The sequence below is a fragment of the Mustela nigripes genome, chromosome 13 (assembly GCF_022355385.1).
Source record: "Mustela nigripes isolate SB6536 chromosome 13, MUSNIG.SB6536, whole genome shotgun sequence".
Lineage (NCBI taxonomy): Eukaryota > Metazoa > Chordata > Mammalia > Carnivora > Mustelidae > Mustela > Mustela nigripes.
This window is the reverse complement of record NC_081569.1, coordinates 67974232-67989366: the sequence shown is the minus strand read 5'-3', so window position 1 is coordinate 67989366 and position 15135 is coordinate 67974232. Positions and strand designations below refer to the sequence as shown.

The 15135-nt window shown below is 36.2% G+C and overlaps 1 protein-coding gene across 3 annotated transcripts in view; it reads left to right on the top strand.

The window, feature by feature from the left end:
* Positions 1-15135, top strand: part of ATP8B4 (ATPase phospholipid transporting 8B4 (putative)) — a 255071-nt gene that overhangs the window by 82082 nt on the left and 157854 nt on the right. For all 3 annotated transcript variants that reach the window (XM_059372800.1, XM_059372801.1, XM_059372802.1), the window contains exons 5-6: positions 1911-2009; positions 6623-6684. In XM_059372800.1, coding sequence (XP_059228783.1) covers positions 1911-2009; positions 6623-6684 — 161 coding nt within the window. The remainder of the gene's footprint in view (positions 1-1910; positions 2010-6622; positions 6685-15135) is intronic.

The following is a 15135-nucleotide window of genomic DNA, read 5'->3' as shown; positions in this document are numbered from 1 at the left end:
AATGGTACATTGAAAATGTGCAGGGCACTGTGTTAATTTTAGAAGGTTAAAAAGATGGGTTAGATGTGAACAGTCCAGATTAATAAATATTTGTATTAAGAAGCTTTTGGTTGTAAGTGGCAGAAACCTAAATTTATTAAAGCAAAAAGGAAATATATTTAAGATTAATTCATTTTATATATGACTGCATTAATGGGCAAACTGTTTCGATAGGATGTGACTTCTCTTTCCTCCATGTTGGCCTTACTTGGGCAGGTCCAATCTACCTGGTGGCCCCTGAAAGCTTTAGATCTTTATTCTCCTGCTTCATCTCCAACATTAAAGAGAGATAGAGGGATTTAAAAAAAATGAGAATGAGTCTCTTTTTTTTTTTTTGGTTGTTCCAGCAGGTCTTGTGATTAGCTTTCACTGGACCATGCTGAGTTACATCCCTGTTCATTAACTAATCATGGTGGCTCAAGAATTTGTAACAGTAGGTGTCTTGACCTAGATCATAGGCCAAAATGTGGAGCCAAAATGGAACGAGTCTGCCAACATTGTATGTACTGACAGTAGAAGAGATGAGGTAATTTCCCAAGGTATACTCGAGAAGAAATGGATGCTAAACAGGCACAACAAAACAAAACAACAACAACAAAAACTCCACAGTTGATGTATACTTTACAATTTATTGAAATGACTTTGGAATCCAAGATCTCTTTCCTTCTTCCCCTTATGAATTTGCTTTTTGTTTCTTTATATAACTCTTTACATCATTCCAGAATTTTGAGCTTATTTCTTTAATGGCTTTCTTATGTATAGTCAAAGGCTCTTGTTCACAGAATTTTATATCTGGAAGGAGACTTTGGGATGGTTTGGTGCAGGCTCCTTTCTTCTGTTTATTAGGAAATGAGACCCAAAAAAGGATAAGTAATGTGTAAAACTTTTACCATGAGTCAGTGATAGAACTAGGACTAGAATCCAGCTTTTCTGCCACTCAGGCCAATGTTTTTTATTGGTACCTCAGAGGCTTTTAAGTTGATTTTTTTTTTAATTTTATGGAAACTATTGTATAAGATTGATTTAGTTTAGAGCTGTTTTTGATCGTGCCTGATCTCCATGTACTGACCACATCCACCCCACTCTTTCCTACCTGATGCCTCTTGAAGCAGCTCTGTATAAAACCCCATTTGAAAACCACCTTTCTAAGAGAGTCCTGTCAACTCTCATTTTGTCTCATGTGGGTGGTTTTGGAGCCAAATAGATCTAAGTTTCAAATTTTAGCAGTGTGTGTTCTTGACACACAGGGTGTGTCAAGCATGGTGACCTCTCAGGTACTTATTTACAAAATGGGAAAATGATATCTAGGGCTGCAGCATTTCCCGACTCTAGGGCACTATTCACAATGTATTCTATGTTGTGCACTGGGGGTGCTATTTACATGGAATACAAATCCTTTGGGTGTGTGCAAAAGGGATCTGGTACAGAATCTAACTCAATGAACTTTCTCAGGGTCAAATGATATAAAATATGGGAAGTACTTGGCACACTCTTTGGCATAAAGTATATACTTAAAGAAACTCTCTTTTAGAATTGGTGAGAAGTTAGTAAAATTGTTAAAAGTTGAGATGAGAAGCAGAGAAAAGACAAGTGATATATGTCCCGGGAAAAGATTATGTGAAAGATTTCAAGAAGCTTACTTCTCAAGTTGGTATAAAAATTTTATTTTTTGTTAAGTAGCCTAAAAATTGGCTCAATGATACTTCTGTGTGTCTTATAAGTGAATGCAAATACTTAGTTATTGAAAGTTATTCTGTATTTGTATAAATAGCTGAATATAATCCCATTACTTTCTGTGAGTCTTATGACAAAATTTGGAAGATATAGTTCCTAACTTAAAAGTCCTAAACTATTTGAAATGTTTGTTTTAGCTGATTCCAGAAATCTCCTCCTTGACTTGGTTTACCACTATTGTGCCTTTGGTCCTGGTGATAACTATGACAGCTGTCAAAGATGCCACAGATGACTATGTGAGTATTTGCTTTTGAGCATTTTTGAGGTCTCAATTAAAATTGTTATCTCTCAAAGACAAAAAATTGGGATCCATTTGGAATTTTTGAATGGAGCTCTTTTGATCAGTACTAAATAAAACTCTTTTGGTATTTCTTTAGTGACTAATACAGATGTCATAGAACCAGAGCCTGTTTATGATAAAAGCAAGAGGGCTTGAATAATTAGACTTACTCCCTCATTTTACAGATGAAGAAACCAAGGACTCTAAAGAATAGTGATTTGCGGGCACCTGGGTGGCTCAGTGGGTTAAGCCGCTGCCTTCGGCTTAGGTCATGATCTCAGGGTCCTGGGATCGAGTCCCGCATTGGGCTCTCTGCTCAGCAGGGAGCCTGCTTCCTCCTCTCTCTGCCTGCCTCTCTGCCTACTTGTCATCTCTCTCTGTCAAATAAATAAATAAAATCTTAAAAAAAAAAAGAATAATGATTTGCTAATGATTATACAATCAATTAATTGTAAGACCAGAATTAGAACACAAACTTGCTTCTACCCAGTGAAGTATTATTTATCCTATATAATATGTCTTTCTCTAAGCTTTAGGAATTGGTAGATGTTAGGTATTCTCACATCCTATTCTCATTATAGTATGAGTTGAAAATCAAATCACTTCAGAAGTCAGGCAATTAATGTAAACAAGTGAAGTCTAAAACAATAGAGAATTTTGAAGTCTGCATAAGCCAAGGGAGGTCATTAAAACACAAAGCTGTGTAAACCTGGTAATTCACAGACCTGTACCCCTGGGGATAAAAATATATGTTTATAAAAAATAAAAAATTAAAAAAAAACCACAAAGCTTTAAAACATGGTCTTGTACAAACCAAATATTCTAAATGTAGAAAAGTTTATATCTCACCCTGGGTGCCCTAGTCTCAATACAGGTGTCTGTATCCCAATGACTTATGTATTTATATTCCTAGCCTAGGCTTCTCCTGTGAACTCATACCTATATTTCCTATTGTCTATTTTTAACTTATCTATGTCTTTAAAGTGGGTGTCTTGTAGATGGCATATAACTAGGTAATGATTTTTTATACAGCCTGAAAATCTTTTTAAATAAATTTTATTTATTTGACAGAGAGACAGCAAGAGAGGGGACACAAACAAGGGGAGTCGGAGAGAGAGAAGCAGGCACCCCATGGAGCAGGGGGATGTGGGGCTCCATCCCAGGACTTTGAGATCATGGGTTGAGCCAAAGGCAGATGCTTAATGACTGAGCCACGCAGGCAACTCTGAATGTTTAACCCATTTACATTTAATGTGAATATCATTATGATTAGGTTTAAATCTATCATCTTGTTTCTGCTTTCTTTATGTCCCATTGGTTCTTTGTTCCATTTTTTTTTTCTTTTAGACTGAGTATTTTTGTGAATCCTTCTTATCTTTATTACTGGCTTTGTAGAACAGTAGTGGTTCTGGGTTTTAACTTATAGTCTACCTGAATTGGTTTGGCTTTGGAACACTGGCCTTTATGCAGACCCCTCTGTGCTAAGCTATATGGGAGATGCAAAAATAAAATATACACAGAATCTGAAATATAAGCTTAAAATCCAGCAAGAGAAGATGAGACATGGACATGAATAACAATAATGTGATGTTAAAAATTCATGAGTCCTAATTAAAAAACAAAGCACCTTCACTCTTTGTGGGAAGAAGATGCCATTCAAAGACTAGTTGGTAGTGGAGGTGGAGTGTGTGAAGGAGAATTAGGGAGGCTTCAGGGAGATTGTGGGAGCCCCTCCCTACTGAGAGGGTTGAGTATGGGAAAGTGAGATAGGGAGATTTGTACTTATCAAGTTGGTTCATATGATCCTTTTTCATAGTTTTTTTATGTACAATTTTTTGATAAATCAACAATTTGATGTGACTCATTTGAAAATTATCCATGTATATAATGTATTTGTCTTTGTATACCATGTTTCTGTAGGACAGATAAGATATGACTCTCTTCATTTTTAATGAAGTGCCTCATGTATTTCATGGTTCATATTGTGACTATAACCTTTGAGGCAGGATTTTTAACACATAGGACCTGTTCATACTAATGAATCATGTCACTTAAAAGTGGTAATTTTGGAATTTATTCATTCCTGTGAGGTTGCCATTGTTCAAAGTACATTGGAACTCTTCATACAGAATTGCCTTCATGATCAGTGTACAAGGTACAGAAGAAAGCCAATCTTGTAATTTTGTGTTCACCCAGCTTTGGAAACAAATGCCATTTCTCAGCCCCTAAAAACACATTTACCTTACCTGCTTTCTAAGAGAAGATTTTGCATATTTCCAAGCACAAGACATCCCTTCATGTCTTTTCTAAGGGTAAACAGCTCCATCTTCAAAAAATAAGGTGACATTTCAAAGAATGCTCTGAGTAGTTCTAGGAAACACAATTTTAATAACGACTTCGGTAAGGACAACTTTGGAGTAAATGTGTGTCTTTTCCACAATATCTGATCTTTCAGGGAAATAGTATTTATTTAGATGCTTGAGTTTCTACATATTGGCTTTAAATGTCTTATTTGATATAGTCATGCTTAATGGTAGAGCAAAATGGTAGAGTAGGAAGAACATGGACTTGGAAGAAAGACACTTTAACCTGCTATGTTCTAACACTATTATGTGAGTAAAACCACTTCTTTGAATCCTTCCTTGTCTGTATCTTGTGGCTAATGACACCAGAACTGTTGGAAGGAGAAAATGAGATGCTGTGTATAAAGCACTTTGCACAAGCCTGTCTCATAATGGGTATACAATCAATGCTAGTCCTCTGCTCCCTTCTAAGGATGGAGTTCCTCTGCTGTTCCTCTCTATCCTTTCATATCTGTTTTTAGAGTAGAAATTGTCAAGAAGAGTCAGCCTGGGCACGAGACAACCATTTCTAGTCCTACCAGATTCTGTTTCAATACCAAGACTTCTTGGCAAAATCTGAACTGAAGTGAGAGTGGCTTATTTTGAGGTCCAGAGAATAGGCAGCTCAGCTTTCAGGGGATGAACTAATCGGTCCTTTTCTATGATTCCCAGCTAGTCAATTTTGGGGTTTATTTCCAGGTTAGATAGAGATGCAACTAAATACTAAATCTCCTTTTGTCTCTACTGTGGTTAATTCTTGAATATGCTTTTTTTTTCTGATAATATGTATGCGTTCAATAACCAGATATATTTATCAGTCAGGGTCTTGGCAGGAAAGAGATGTTACCCTGAAATGAGTAAGGTTGGAGAAAGATTAATAACAAAGGTACTATTTACAAAAGGGCAAAAGAAAAGTTGTCAAAGAAAAGCACATAGTTTAGGAACATGGAGGGCAACACTACTTTTCTGTCTGAATGGGCAATGGGAAGAAGCAATTACCTATATCTGACTTCTCATGACAGCTGGTGCTGCCTTCAAGCTAACTCAGCTTGAAGGAAGCCAGGGGGCGGGGAGTTACTCCATTTCACTCTCCTCTGGTTACTCTCATCTTCTGCCAGAACAGACTATTGGCCATATCAAACCAGGAGCCAGAGGGTAAGGACCTATAGGTTAGCTTCCCATAACAAGGCAGAGTGGAGAAGATGGAGTGTGGATAAAGGAACAAATGCAGACAAAATAATATTTCTGTTGTTCTATTGGGAAGGAGAAATTTGCTTGCCAAGGATGGACTGAGTTAATTTAGTTATGTACTGATATTATAAATGTTTTCATGTTAGAAAATGCTAAGTATTATATTTTTCCTAATAATATCCACTGACTTATACTTGGCCATCAGGGTAATTACATACACTAGGCATAGCATTGTAGAGAGACTGGGATAGGTTTGGGAAGGAAATTGAATAAGAGAAGGACTGGTTGAAACATTTTACATATTGTGATATAACATTTTGAATTTTTTAAATGAAAATGCACTAATTTTGATGGTAGTCTTATTTGAATGGCTGTTAATTTATGAGTTTAATAGAGTGCTCATAATACTTGGGTTCTTCTAAGCAGTCTATGATGTTTACATTACTGGAATGTATGATTAGAAATGGTATCACTTGGGCATAAAAAAACAAATCCATACCAAATGTGGTTCGATATTTCAATTTGAGTTTTATTTTAAGTACTCAGTGTTTCATAAGATTACTGTTAACAATTAGAATTTCTGGAGAATAAAAATATATGTTATTACAAGTAGCTTAGTGGTTTCAAAGAAATCCATGAAAAGGAATGACTGATGTTTCAATGAAGTATTGAGCACATATGTGAGAGAAAAGGAAGGCTCCTTTCCTTGTTGAAAATCTCAAAATGTATAGTTTTCTCTGGAACTGTGTGGCAGAGTAAAGAGCATATTGTCATCTTAGAAGCATTTAAAAATGTTTGGGAATTAGAAGAGCATGTGGCTAGGCTTGTTCCATTGGTTACCCCCAAGGTTTGTGAGAAGGGTATTGATTCAGATTTAGAACACATGGAGCTGGGTTCCAGGTAAGCATAAACTTTGCCAATTTTGGATTGATGGTGATATTGTCCAAACAGATGATCTCAAAGTATTTTTAGTGCTCCTATTTGTGCTGATAAAGTATGATTAAATATGTTTTTTCACAAACATTTTGACTTTCAGTTTCGCCATAAGAGTGATAACCAAGTGAATAATCGGCTATCTGAGGTGCTCATCGACAGCAAGTAAGAAATAAATTCTTTGGGTTATTTTTAAGATTTCTGGAACCACAAAACAAGTCTTAACATTTGGTGGTTTTCTCTTTTAATTAAGTACATGTTACTTTTCTCTTTCAATTTGTTAACAATTACAACATAAGTCAATTTTATCTTCATTTCTTGTTTGTGCTACTCATTCAACTTCCAATCCCTATGAAGTTTTGTAGAACACAGACATATAACTATCACTTCATTTTTTAGATCTACTACTACTTAAAATTGGCACTTATGCTATGTCTTGTATATAGATGACATCTCATAAGTATTAACTTATTTAACTAGTAAATTTCTGGGAAATATTGATAAGAGACTTTGACACAGTACTGTATCAAGTGATAGTGATAAGAATCTTTCATTTATTTGATAGTTGAATTTAGAATGAATTATCCACCATAACACAGATTTTCATTACTTTTAAATTGATAAATATTTATGAGAATGATTCTTGAATTTGAAATTCTTTAAAACATGTCTTTACACACTAATAATAATTAATAATTATATATAAATTATATATATATAAACACAATAAAAGTTAGGAAAAGTAAATTTCAAACCTTTATTCCATTGTTTTTTACTCTTTGTCCTTTTTCTGCTAATAATAACATGACAAAGTAAACTTAAAATATACTTCATTCTGGCAGTCAATCACATTTGCTGATGATTTTGAATCGTTTGGATACTATGAAGAATACAGTTTTTAAAGGGAATATCATAAAATGAATTAATCATATGGGATGGGAAATTTCAAGAAATGATAAAGATATCAAGAGGGATTAGGTATAATCTAGACAGTAATTGGTAGGATTGAAATAATTAGTCTCTTTCCGTAACTAAAATGTTGACTGATTGCTAATAACATAATGAATACATACATTTCTGTATTTGCTTGTTTTAGAAAATAGCATTAAATGCATAATGAAGTAAAATGATCATACTTTGAAATTATAGTGGTAAAGACAGAGCCTCTGAAATTGTGATTCCTGTGTGACATGGATAAGCCATAAAGATGCCTGGAACCATGTACTTCATTTCCAGTGTTAGCAGGTTTTTAATTGTAGTATGGTGTTTAAAAGCATGAGTTTTGTGCTCAGAGGGACTTTGAGGATGAGCTTAGTCTTGACCCTAAATAATTCGGTAGTCTAGAGCAAGTTTCTAAGAGGTGGTGAATCTTTGTAAGCTAATGTGGTGTGTGGCTTTGAGCTGTGCTGTTGCATATCTGGACTTTCTCAAGTCTTATGGCTCTGTGTATTAGATATGCCATTAATATGATATGACTAATTCCCCAAGGAACATTTGATAATAAATCTGATTCCTTTCAAGTATCATCTCATACAAAGTATGTTTAAAATATGTACAATTACATAATGGATTTGAAGTAATGGCCCTAGCATATCTTTTTTTTTTCATTTTTGTTTGTGTTTTTTATTTATTTTCAGCATAACAGTATTCATTATTTTTGCACCACACCCAGTGCTCTATGCAATCCGTGCCCTCTATAATACCCACCACCTGGTACTATGTCCCTCAAATTACCAGTTAAATCTTGTGATGATACCTGGACACTGATAGATATTGGGGCCTCTACTTGGAGGCCATGGTATTAACCTAGGCAATTATATATTCAGAAATTTGTTGATTATATGCTTCCACACATGCTATCATTATCATTATTGTTAGAAGCAGTGTTAGTGTTACTTTCTTGTGGTTTCATTTAGCTTTCCATTGAGTCCTTATGAAGCAACACCTCTTTGTAATTCAGTATGGTATAATGCTTTGAGATGTATTGTTGCTGATCTATAAAGTTTAAAGGGAGAAACTCGTATCATTGAATATGAAACGTTCTTTAGGATTCAGCAGGAAATCAGGCAAGATTTTTGGTTTTTTAAGATTACCCATTACTGTGAGCTCCTCTAGGACAGGGGTCATCTCTTGAACACATCTGTGTCCCTTGAGCCTAGCATGATGTTTATTTAATTTTCGAACTGAGCAGTAACAACTTCTGAAAGAACAATCTTCCAGAGGAGCTCGATGTGTCTAATTTTGCTGAGTTCCATCATTGGCCAATTACAGTGGCTGGAGTGGTGGTCTTTGTACAGTCTACTCAGGTTATGGAGACTGGCTTTCTACTTTTTAGATTTTGAAAAATTGGAGCGATCAGCTGGGCTCAGATCTGAGATGATCCCAGGGAGCTTAGAGTCCTCCCTTGGAGGTGATGGTTGCAGAGGATACTGTTGGGGTTCTGCCTAGATCTCCACTGTCTTCTATGCTCATCTCCAGCTTCTCTGTGCATTGCTCCTAAGTGCTTGCATCTGTTGTTTTCTTCAAGCAGTGCCCTTGAGTTACAGGAGCCAAAGTCTGATAGGTACAAGAGTATAGAAGAGCAGTGCCCCTGCCTCAAGTTGAGCAAGCTCTGAGGTTAGTTTGTACTCTTAAGCACTCCTTGAGATCAGACAGAGGATGGGACTTTGTCTACAGTCACACCCTGTGTGGCTTTTTCCCTCCCTTGTCAGTTTCTCCTGGAAGTACATCCCTAATGAATCATTTGCACATGAATCCTTATCTCAGGATCTGTTTCTAGGGAACCTGATGTGAAACAGCAGTTAACATGTACTAGATCCTATTGCAATGCTAATGGAAAATATTAGGAAATGCTATTGGGTCTATTCTTGGCACCTGTGGGTCCTCATCCAGGAATGACATAAGATGCCTGGAGTGCAGAAGAGAAGCCCAGGTGTTGCCAGAGGTGAGTGTCATAGTAGGGTGGGTACAGCCAGGTACCTGTGGCCTCCTTTGGCAGGAGTCTTGGACTTGGGAGGCGTCCTCATTCTCATGGCCGACATATTTGAGGGGAAGGAAGTGGGATGAAAGCACCAGTCAGGAAATCTGGCTCCATGTCAGTGATCACTGTTTGACTTTGAGCTATTAATTTTCCTTCTAGGCTGTAGTTCTCTCTTCTGCTGTGCTCAGAAGTGAGGAAGGTGGGCAGCTACATTCAGATTCAATACATATTTATTGCGCAACTACCATATGGGAGCTCTAGGGCTTCTCCATTTAACTTTCATTAAAAAAAACAAAAACAAAAACCCAAGGTGTGGGTAATAGTGCTCCATTCTAGAGATGAAGAGATTAAGGTCCTGAAAGGGAGTGACTTGTTCAGGGTCCCATGGAAGTAAGAGCCTAAATTAGAATTCTTCCCATTCATAAGTGATGTGTAAGTGTGGACTACACTATTTATTTTGTATTTGAAGGGCTTTGTATACAATTGTAGGAATATAAACATAATTATATAATATAGATGTAGTTTATCTGTAAGTAGTATATATTTGTATTATACACATTACTCATCTATGTTCTTAGCATTGTGTAAGCTGTAATGCTAAGCACTGTAAACCTAAGTCACAAAATAAGAGCGATAAAACCCTTCCTTTTATAACCTTTTCAATTTTTTTTGTTTTGTTACTCATTTTCCTTTCAGATTAGCACTAGTCTTCTGTATTTGAAATCTGTTATGTGAAAGTGCTTAAGAGGTACATGTTGTATTAGCCTTTAACAAAATTTACTGACTTTAGTTTTAAAACTAAGTAGAGGTGGCATGATTCAGCGGACTGCTGAATAGGAAGTGCACATTTTTGTACCAGGCTTTGAGATACAGTAGCCCCCCATTTCCCTGCACTTTAGCTTTCCGTGGCTTCAGTTACCTGTGCTTAACCATGGTCTGGAAGCAGGTGATCCCTCTTCTGACATATCATCAGAAGGTCAGTAGTAGCCTAATGCTACATCACAGTGCCTATGGCATTTACTTCACTTCCTCTCATCATGTAGGCATTGTATCATCTCACCCCATCACAAGAAGAAGGGTGGGTTCAATAGGATATTTTGAGAGAGGAGAGACTGCCGCTTCCAGTCGGTGACAGAAGAAGAATTAGGTACAAACAAGTCAGCCACAAGAGACTGGGAGCAGGGGACAACAGTCGAAAAGGACAGCTGCCATGAGCAACTCCACAGTCTCACTTTTATTGGATAGAAAACAATAGCCAACAGAAGGATCCGTGAAGGTCAAACGTTAGTCACTTCTTGCAGGCAAGCAAGAAGGAGGATAAAGTTTATAGTTAAACAAGCACCTTCAAAGGACTCAGCTAACTAACAACGAGCGCTTCTGGGAAGAGAAAAGAGCGATAATGGAAAAGGGAAGCAGGCGATTTTCCTTCCGCCCTGTGGGGGCCGGAAGGAAATGTATTGTTTTCTTATTTACATATCCTTACATAGAAATAATTCCGTTATGCTCCTTGGTTAAATTTATTCCTAGGTATTTTATTATTTTGGTAGAATTATAAATGGGACAGTTTTCTTAATTTATCTTTCTGCTACTTCATTGTTAGTATATAAGAGTGCAACAGATTTCTGTACATTTATTTTGTATCCTGCAACTTTACTAAATTCATTTATCAGTTCTAGTTTTCTGGTAGAGTTGAGGGTTTGTTACATATAGTATCATGTCATCTGCAAATCGTGAAAATTTTACTTCTTCCTCGTCATTTTTAGATGCCTTTCCTTTTTGTTGCCTGATTGCTGTGGCTTGGGGTTGTAGTACTATGTTGAATAAAAATGGTGAGAGTGGACATCCTTGTCTTGTTCCTGATCTTAAGGGAAAAGCTCTCAGTAAAAAAAAATTTTTTTTTGAATGTGATTACTAGAAATTTGAAAATTACTTAATGTGGCTCACATTTGTGGCTAGCATTTGGTTTCTTTTGAATGACATTGCTTTAGTACACCACCTTTGGATACCTGTGAGAGAACTGAGCAGAGAAGAAAATGAACTCTATGCTACCAGCCTAGTCTGATTCTCAGCCCAAGATTCCCTGTGAGATCTTATAGGCTGCCAGGATTATGATTTGTGTCACCATTAACAAATAGGCTCAGTATCACTTTTTCTTAACACTTTATTTCCTTGACCTCTTCTGAACTTATACTTTTGCATTAGAGCAATGTGGGTTCAGATGCTGCAGTGAGAGTACCCTTTAAGACTGGATGTTTCCTTGACCCCTCTAGATTTTAAATGGCTCTGGACCATCAACTTTTTGTGCATCACATTCCATTTTATACTTTCTTGAGCTTCAGTAAATTTTGTTAAGTCTGTCAGGCCCTTTCATAGAAACACGCATCAATCTTATTCAGTCTTTTTTCTATTTCTTTGGAAACTGTGTGTATTTATAGGGAAGAATATAGACTTTCTTTTACTACTGCTAAGCATTGTCTCTGAACTATTCCAGTCTGGTAATCCGAGCTGCTGCATAACTGTGAAAACAAATTTCAGTAGGAAAAAATTTTCTTCTTGTTTAATCAACTTTTCTAGTTTGATTGAGTGATGACTCCCATTTGATGCTAGGATTGAAAATTTTGTTTCATTTTTTTCCTTTAGTAGATAGTCTTTTTTTTTCTGTTATGAAAATAACATATGTCCATTAAGAGAAATTTGAAAAATAAGAAAAGTAGAAGGAAGAAAATAATATCCATACTTCTAATTATTTTACTATTTTGTTTTTCCTCATTGTCTTTTCTTCTATGCCAAGATTTCTTATAATTGTGTGTGTATATCTTTCTGTTTTCACTTCACATCATATCATTACCATTTTCCCAATGTCTTTAGTATAGTCATTATACACATCATTTAAAAAAATTTTTTTAAAATTTCTTTTCAGTGTACCAGAATTCATTGTTTATGCACCACACCCAGTGCTCCATGCAATACCTGTCCTCCATAATACTCCCCACCAGGCTCACCCAACTTCCCATCCACCACCCCTTCAAGACCCTCAGATTGTTTTTAGAGTCCATAGTCTCTCATGGTTCATCTCCCCCTCCAATTTCCCTCAACTCCCTTCTCCTCTCCACAAATAAGTGAAACCATATGATAATTAACTCTCTCTGCTTGACTTATTTCAGTCAGCATAATCTCTTCTAGTCCCGTCCACATTGATACAAAAGTTGGGTATTTGTCCTTTCTGATGGAGGCATAATACTCCATAGTGTATATGGACCACATCTTTCTTACCCATTTGTCTGTTGAAGGGCATCTTGGTTCTTTCCACAGTTTGGTAACTGTGGCCATTGCTGCTATGAACATTGGTATCTCAATGTGGTTTTGATTTGAATCTCCCTGATGGCTAGAACATTTTTTCATGTGTCTGATAGCCATTTGTATGTCTTCATTGGAGAAGTGTCTGTTCATGTCTTCTGCCCATTTTTTGACATGATTATCTGTTTTGTATACACATCATTTTTAAGAGCTGTATAATATTTGGTTGAGTGCATGTCTCATAATTCAAATAATCCATTTTCCTTTTGCTTGATATTTAGTCTGTTTTTAATTTTAAACTATGATTTCTTGATCTTTCTGAATTGATCCCTTTTCCGTAAGACTGATTTATGAAACTCAGCTAGGATGATTACATGAATACATTATTTCGTATATGAAGTAATGAGAGCTTGAAGCATTATTCCTCAGTCCTCTGACAATTTTATCATGCTTTATCAGAGCATTCAGGAACTAAGTGTGCATAGGACTGGGTTGAACATATTGACTGAACCCTGGGAGGTTTCACTTCTATCAAACATGATTGTTTCCGGAGTGGCTGTCACACCATTACCACCAAGTTCCAAGTTTATCTCTTCTTAGCACAACATGAAAATAAAACAAAAAACACATTTTACATTTTACATTACAGACCTGTACCCCTGGGGATAAAAATATATGTTTATAAAAAATAAAAAAATTAAAAAAAAATAAAAAAAATGTAAAAAAATATGTATTAGTTACTGGGACTTGGGTGGCTTAGTTGGTTAATCATCTGACTAGGCTGGGGCTGTGATCTGAGATCAGCTCTGCTCCCATTCCTACTCCCTCTGCCCTCCCCCTGGCCTGTGCATGCGCTCTCTCGCTCTCTCTTTCTCTTTTTCTCTCTCACATAAAATATAAAAAAATGGATTTGTGACACATGTAAATCCACAAACATCAATAATTTGAAACAGTTAGAGTATAAGTTTTATATTACAATTACTAGCTCTATAGTACTCATATTTTAAGTACATCTATCAGTTCTGAACTGCAGATCTCCTGGAGAAAATTGGGGCAGTGATACAAAAGTATGGTTAGCAGATCCTTCAGACAGCCGTGAAGGAACTCTTCCCTTCTTTGTCCTGCCAGATTAGAGGTATATGAACAGAATAGTCAAAAGATCTATCAGTTGCTGGTGAATTCTTGAAAAAAAAAAAAAAAAAAAAAAAAACTTACCCAGAAGAGGGAGACTTCATATATGGTATTCCCCTTTGCTAGATTTGATTCCAAATGTCAGTCTTGAGTAAGAGTGGGTTATTGTTCTTATTAAATATGCTTTCTTTTTCTCCTTGGGCACTTGCAATAAAAAAGTTGTTCAACTTAATGAGCCTGAAGGGGACACATATGTAGGGCGTCTGTGTTTCTTTTAAGTGGAAGAGAGGTTCTGGGATTCTGCTGATCCCATTGGAGGGTCAATATGCCTTGCACTGAGTTACCTCCTCCTCTTCATCTGGGTTTGTGGGCTTGAAACTGGAGTAGAGACTTCTGTAGTTAAGCACAGGCAAAACACAAACTCTCTGATTTAATGTCCGGCTTACCCAGAAAATTTATATGTTATGATGGTACTATTAGATGTAGGGGACAGCTGTTTAGGGTGTGCATACTTAAAAGGAAAATTTGAGGCAAAAGTCTTGATTCTTCTTTTTTTAAACAATGTTAATAAAACACACCATTATGGGTTTAAATAACAGTGAGTTCAAAGGCAAGCTAATAGGAGTAATCTTGATACTTTTTGGATTCAATGGAAGGGAATGAAAAATTAACTTAATTTTTAGCTCATGCTACTACCTCACAGTAAAAGTGTTTCAAAAATAGTTTCACCCTCAATTTCTGTTTCTTAAGTCTTGGATTGATAATTTCTTGGGAAGTTTCTGTGTTTTGCAGATGGAAGGCCACGAATCTGTGACATTGTTATAGTTCTTATAAATGCTCTTCCATTGTAATAAATTATTATATTGTATGAATATAATATTTTAAAGTGGTGGATTTCTAAACGATGACCATTTCCCCAAATGAGCTTCATCTTGAAATAATAGGAAATTATAACACTTTCAAAACTCTGCACATGAGTTTTCGGTGGCATCCCCTAATTTCTTTTAAAGTTGATGTAACCCAGATGTTTGCTGCTCCCTTTGCCTTCTCTTAATGCTCCCTCAGAGACCTCCTCTTCCCCTTTTTCCAGAAAGGCATCAGAGAGTAAGGTAAAGTTGACTGAAGATTTGGAGGGGGGGGATAGAAATTAGCAAGTTTATTTTACACACTCCACAGCTAACAATGTGAAATCCTAGTTTAACATTTTC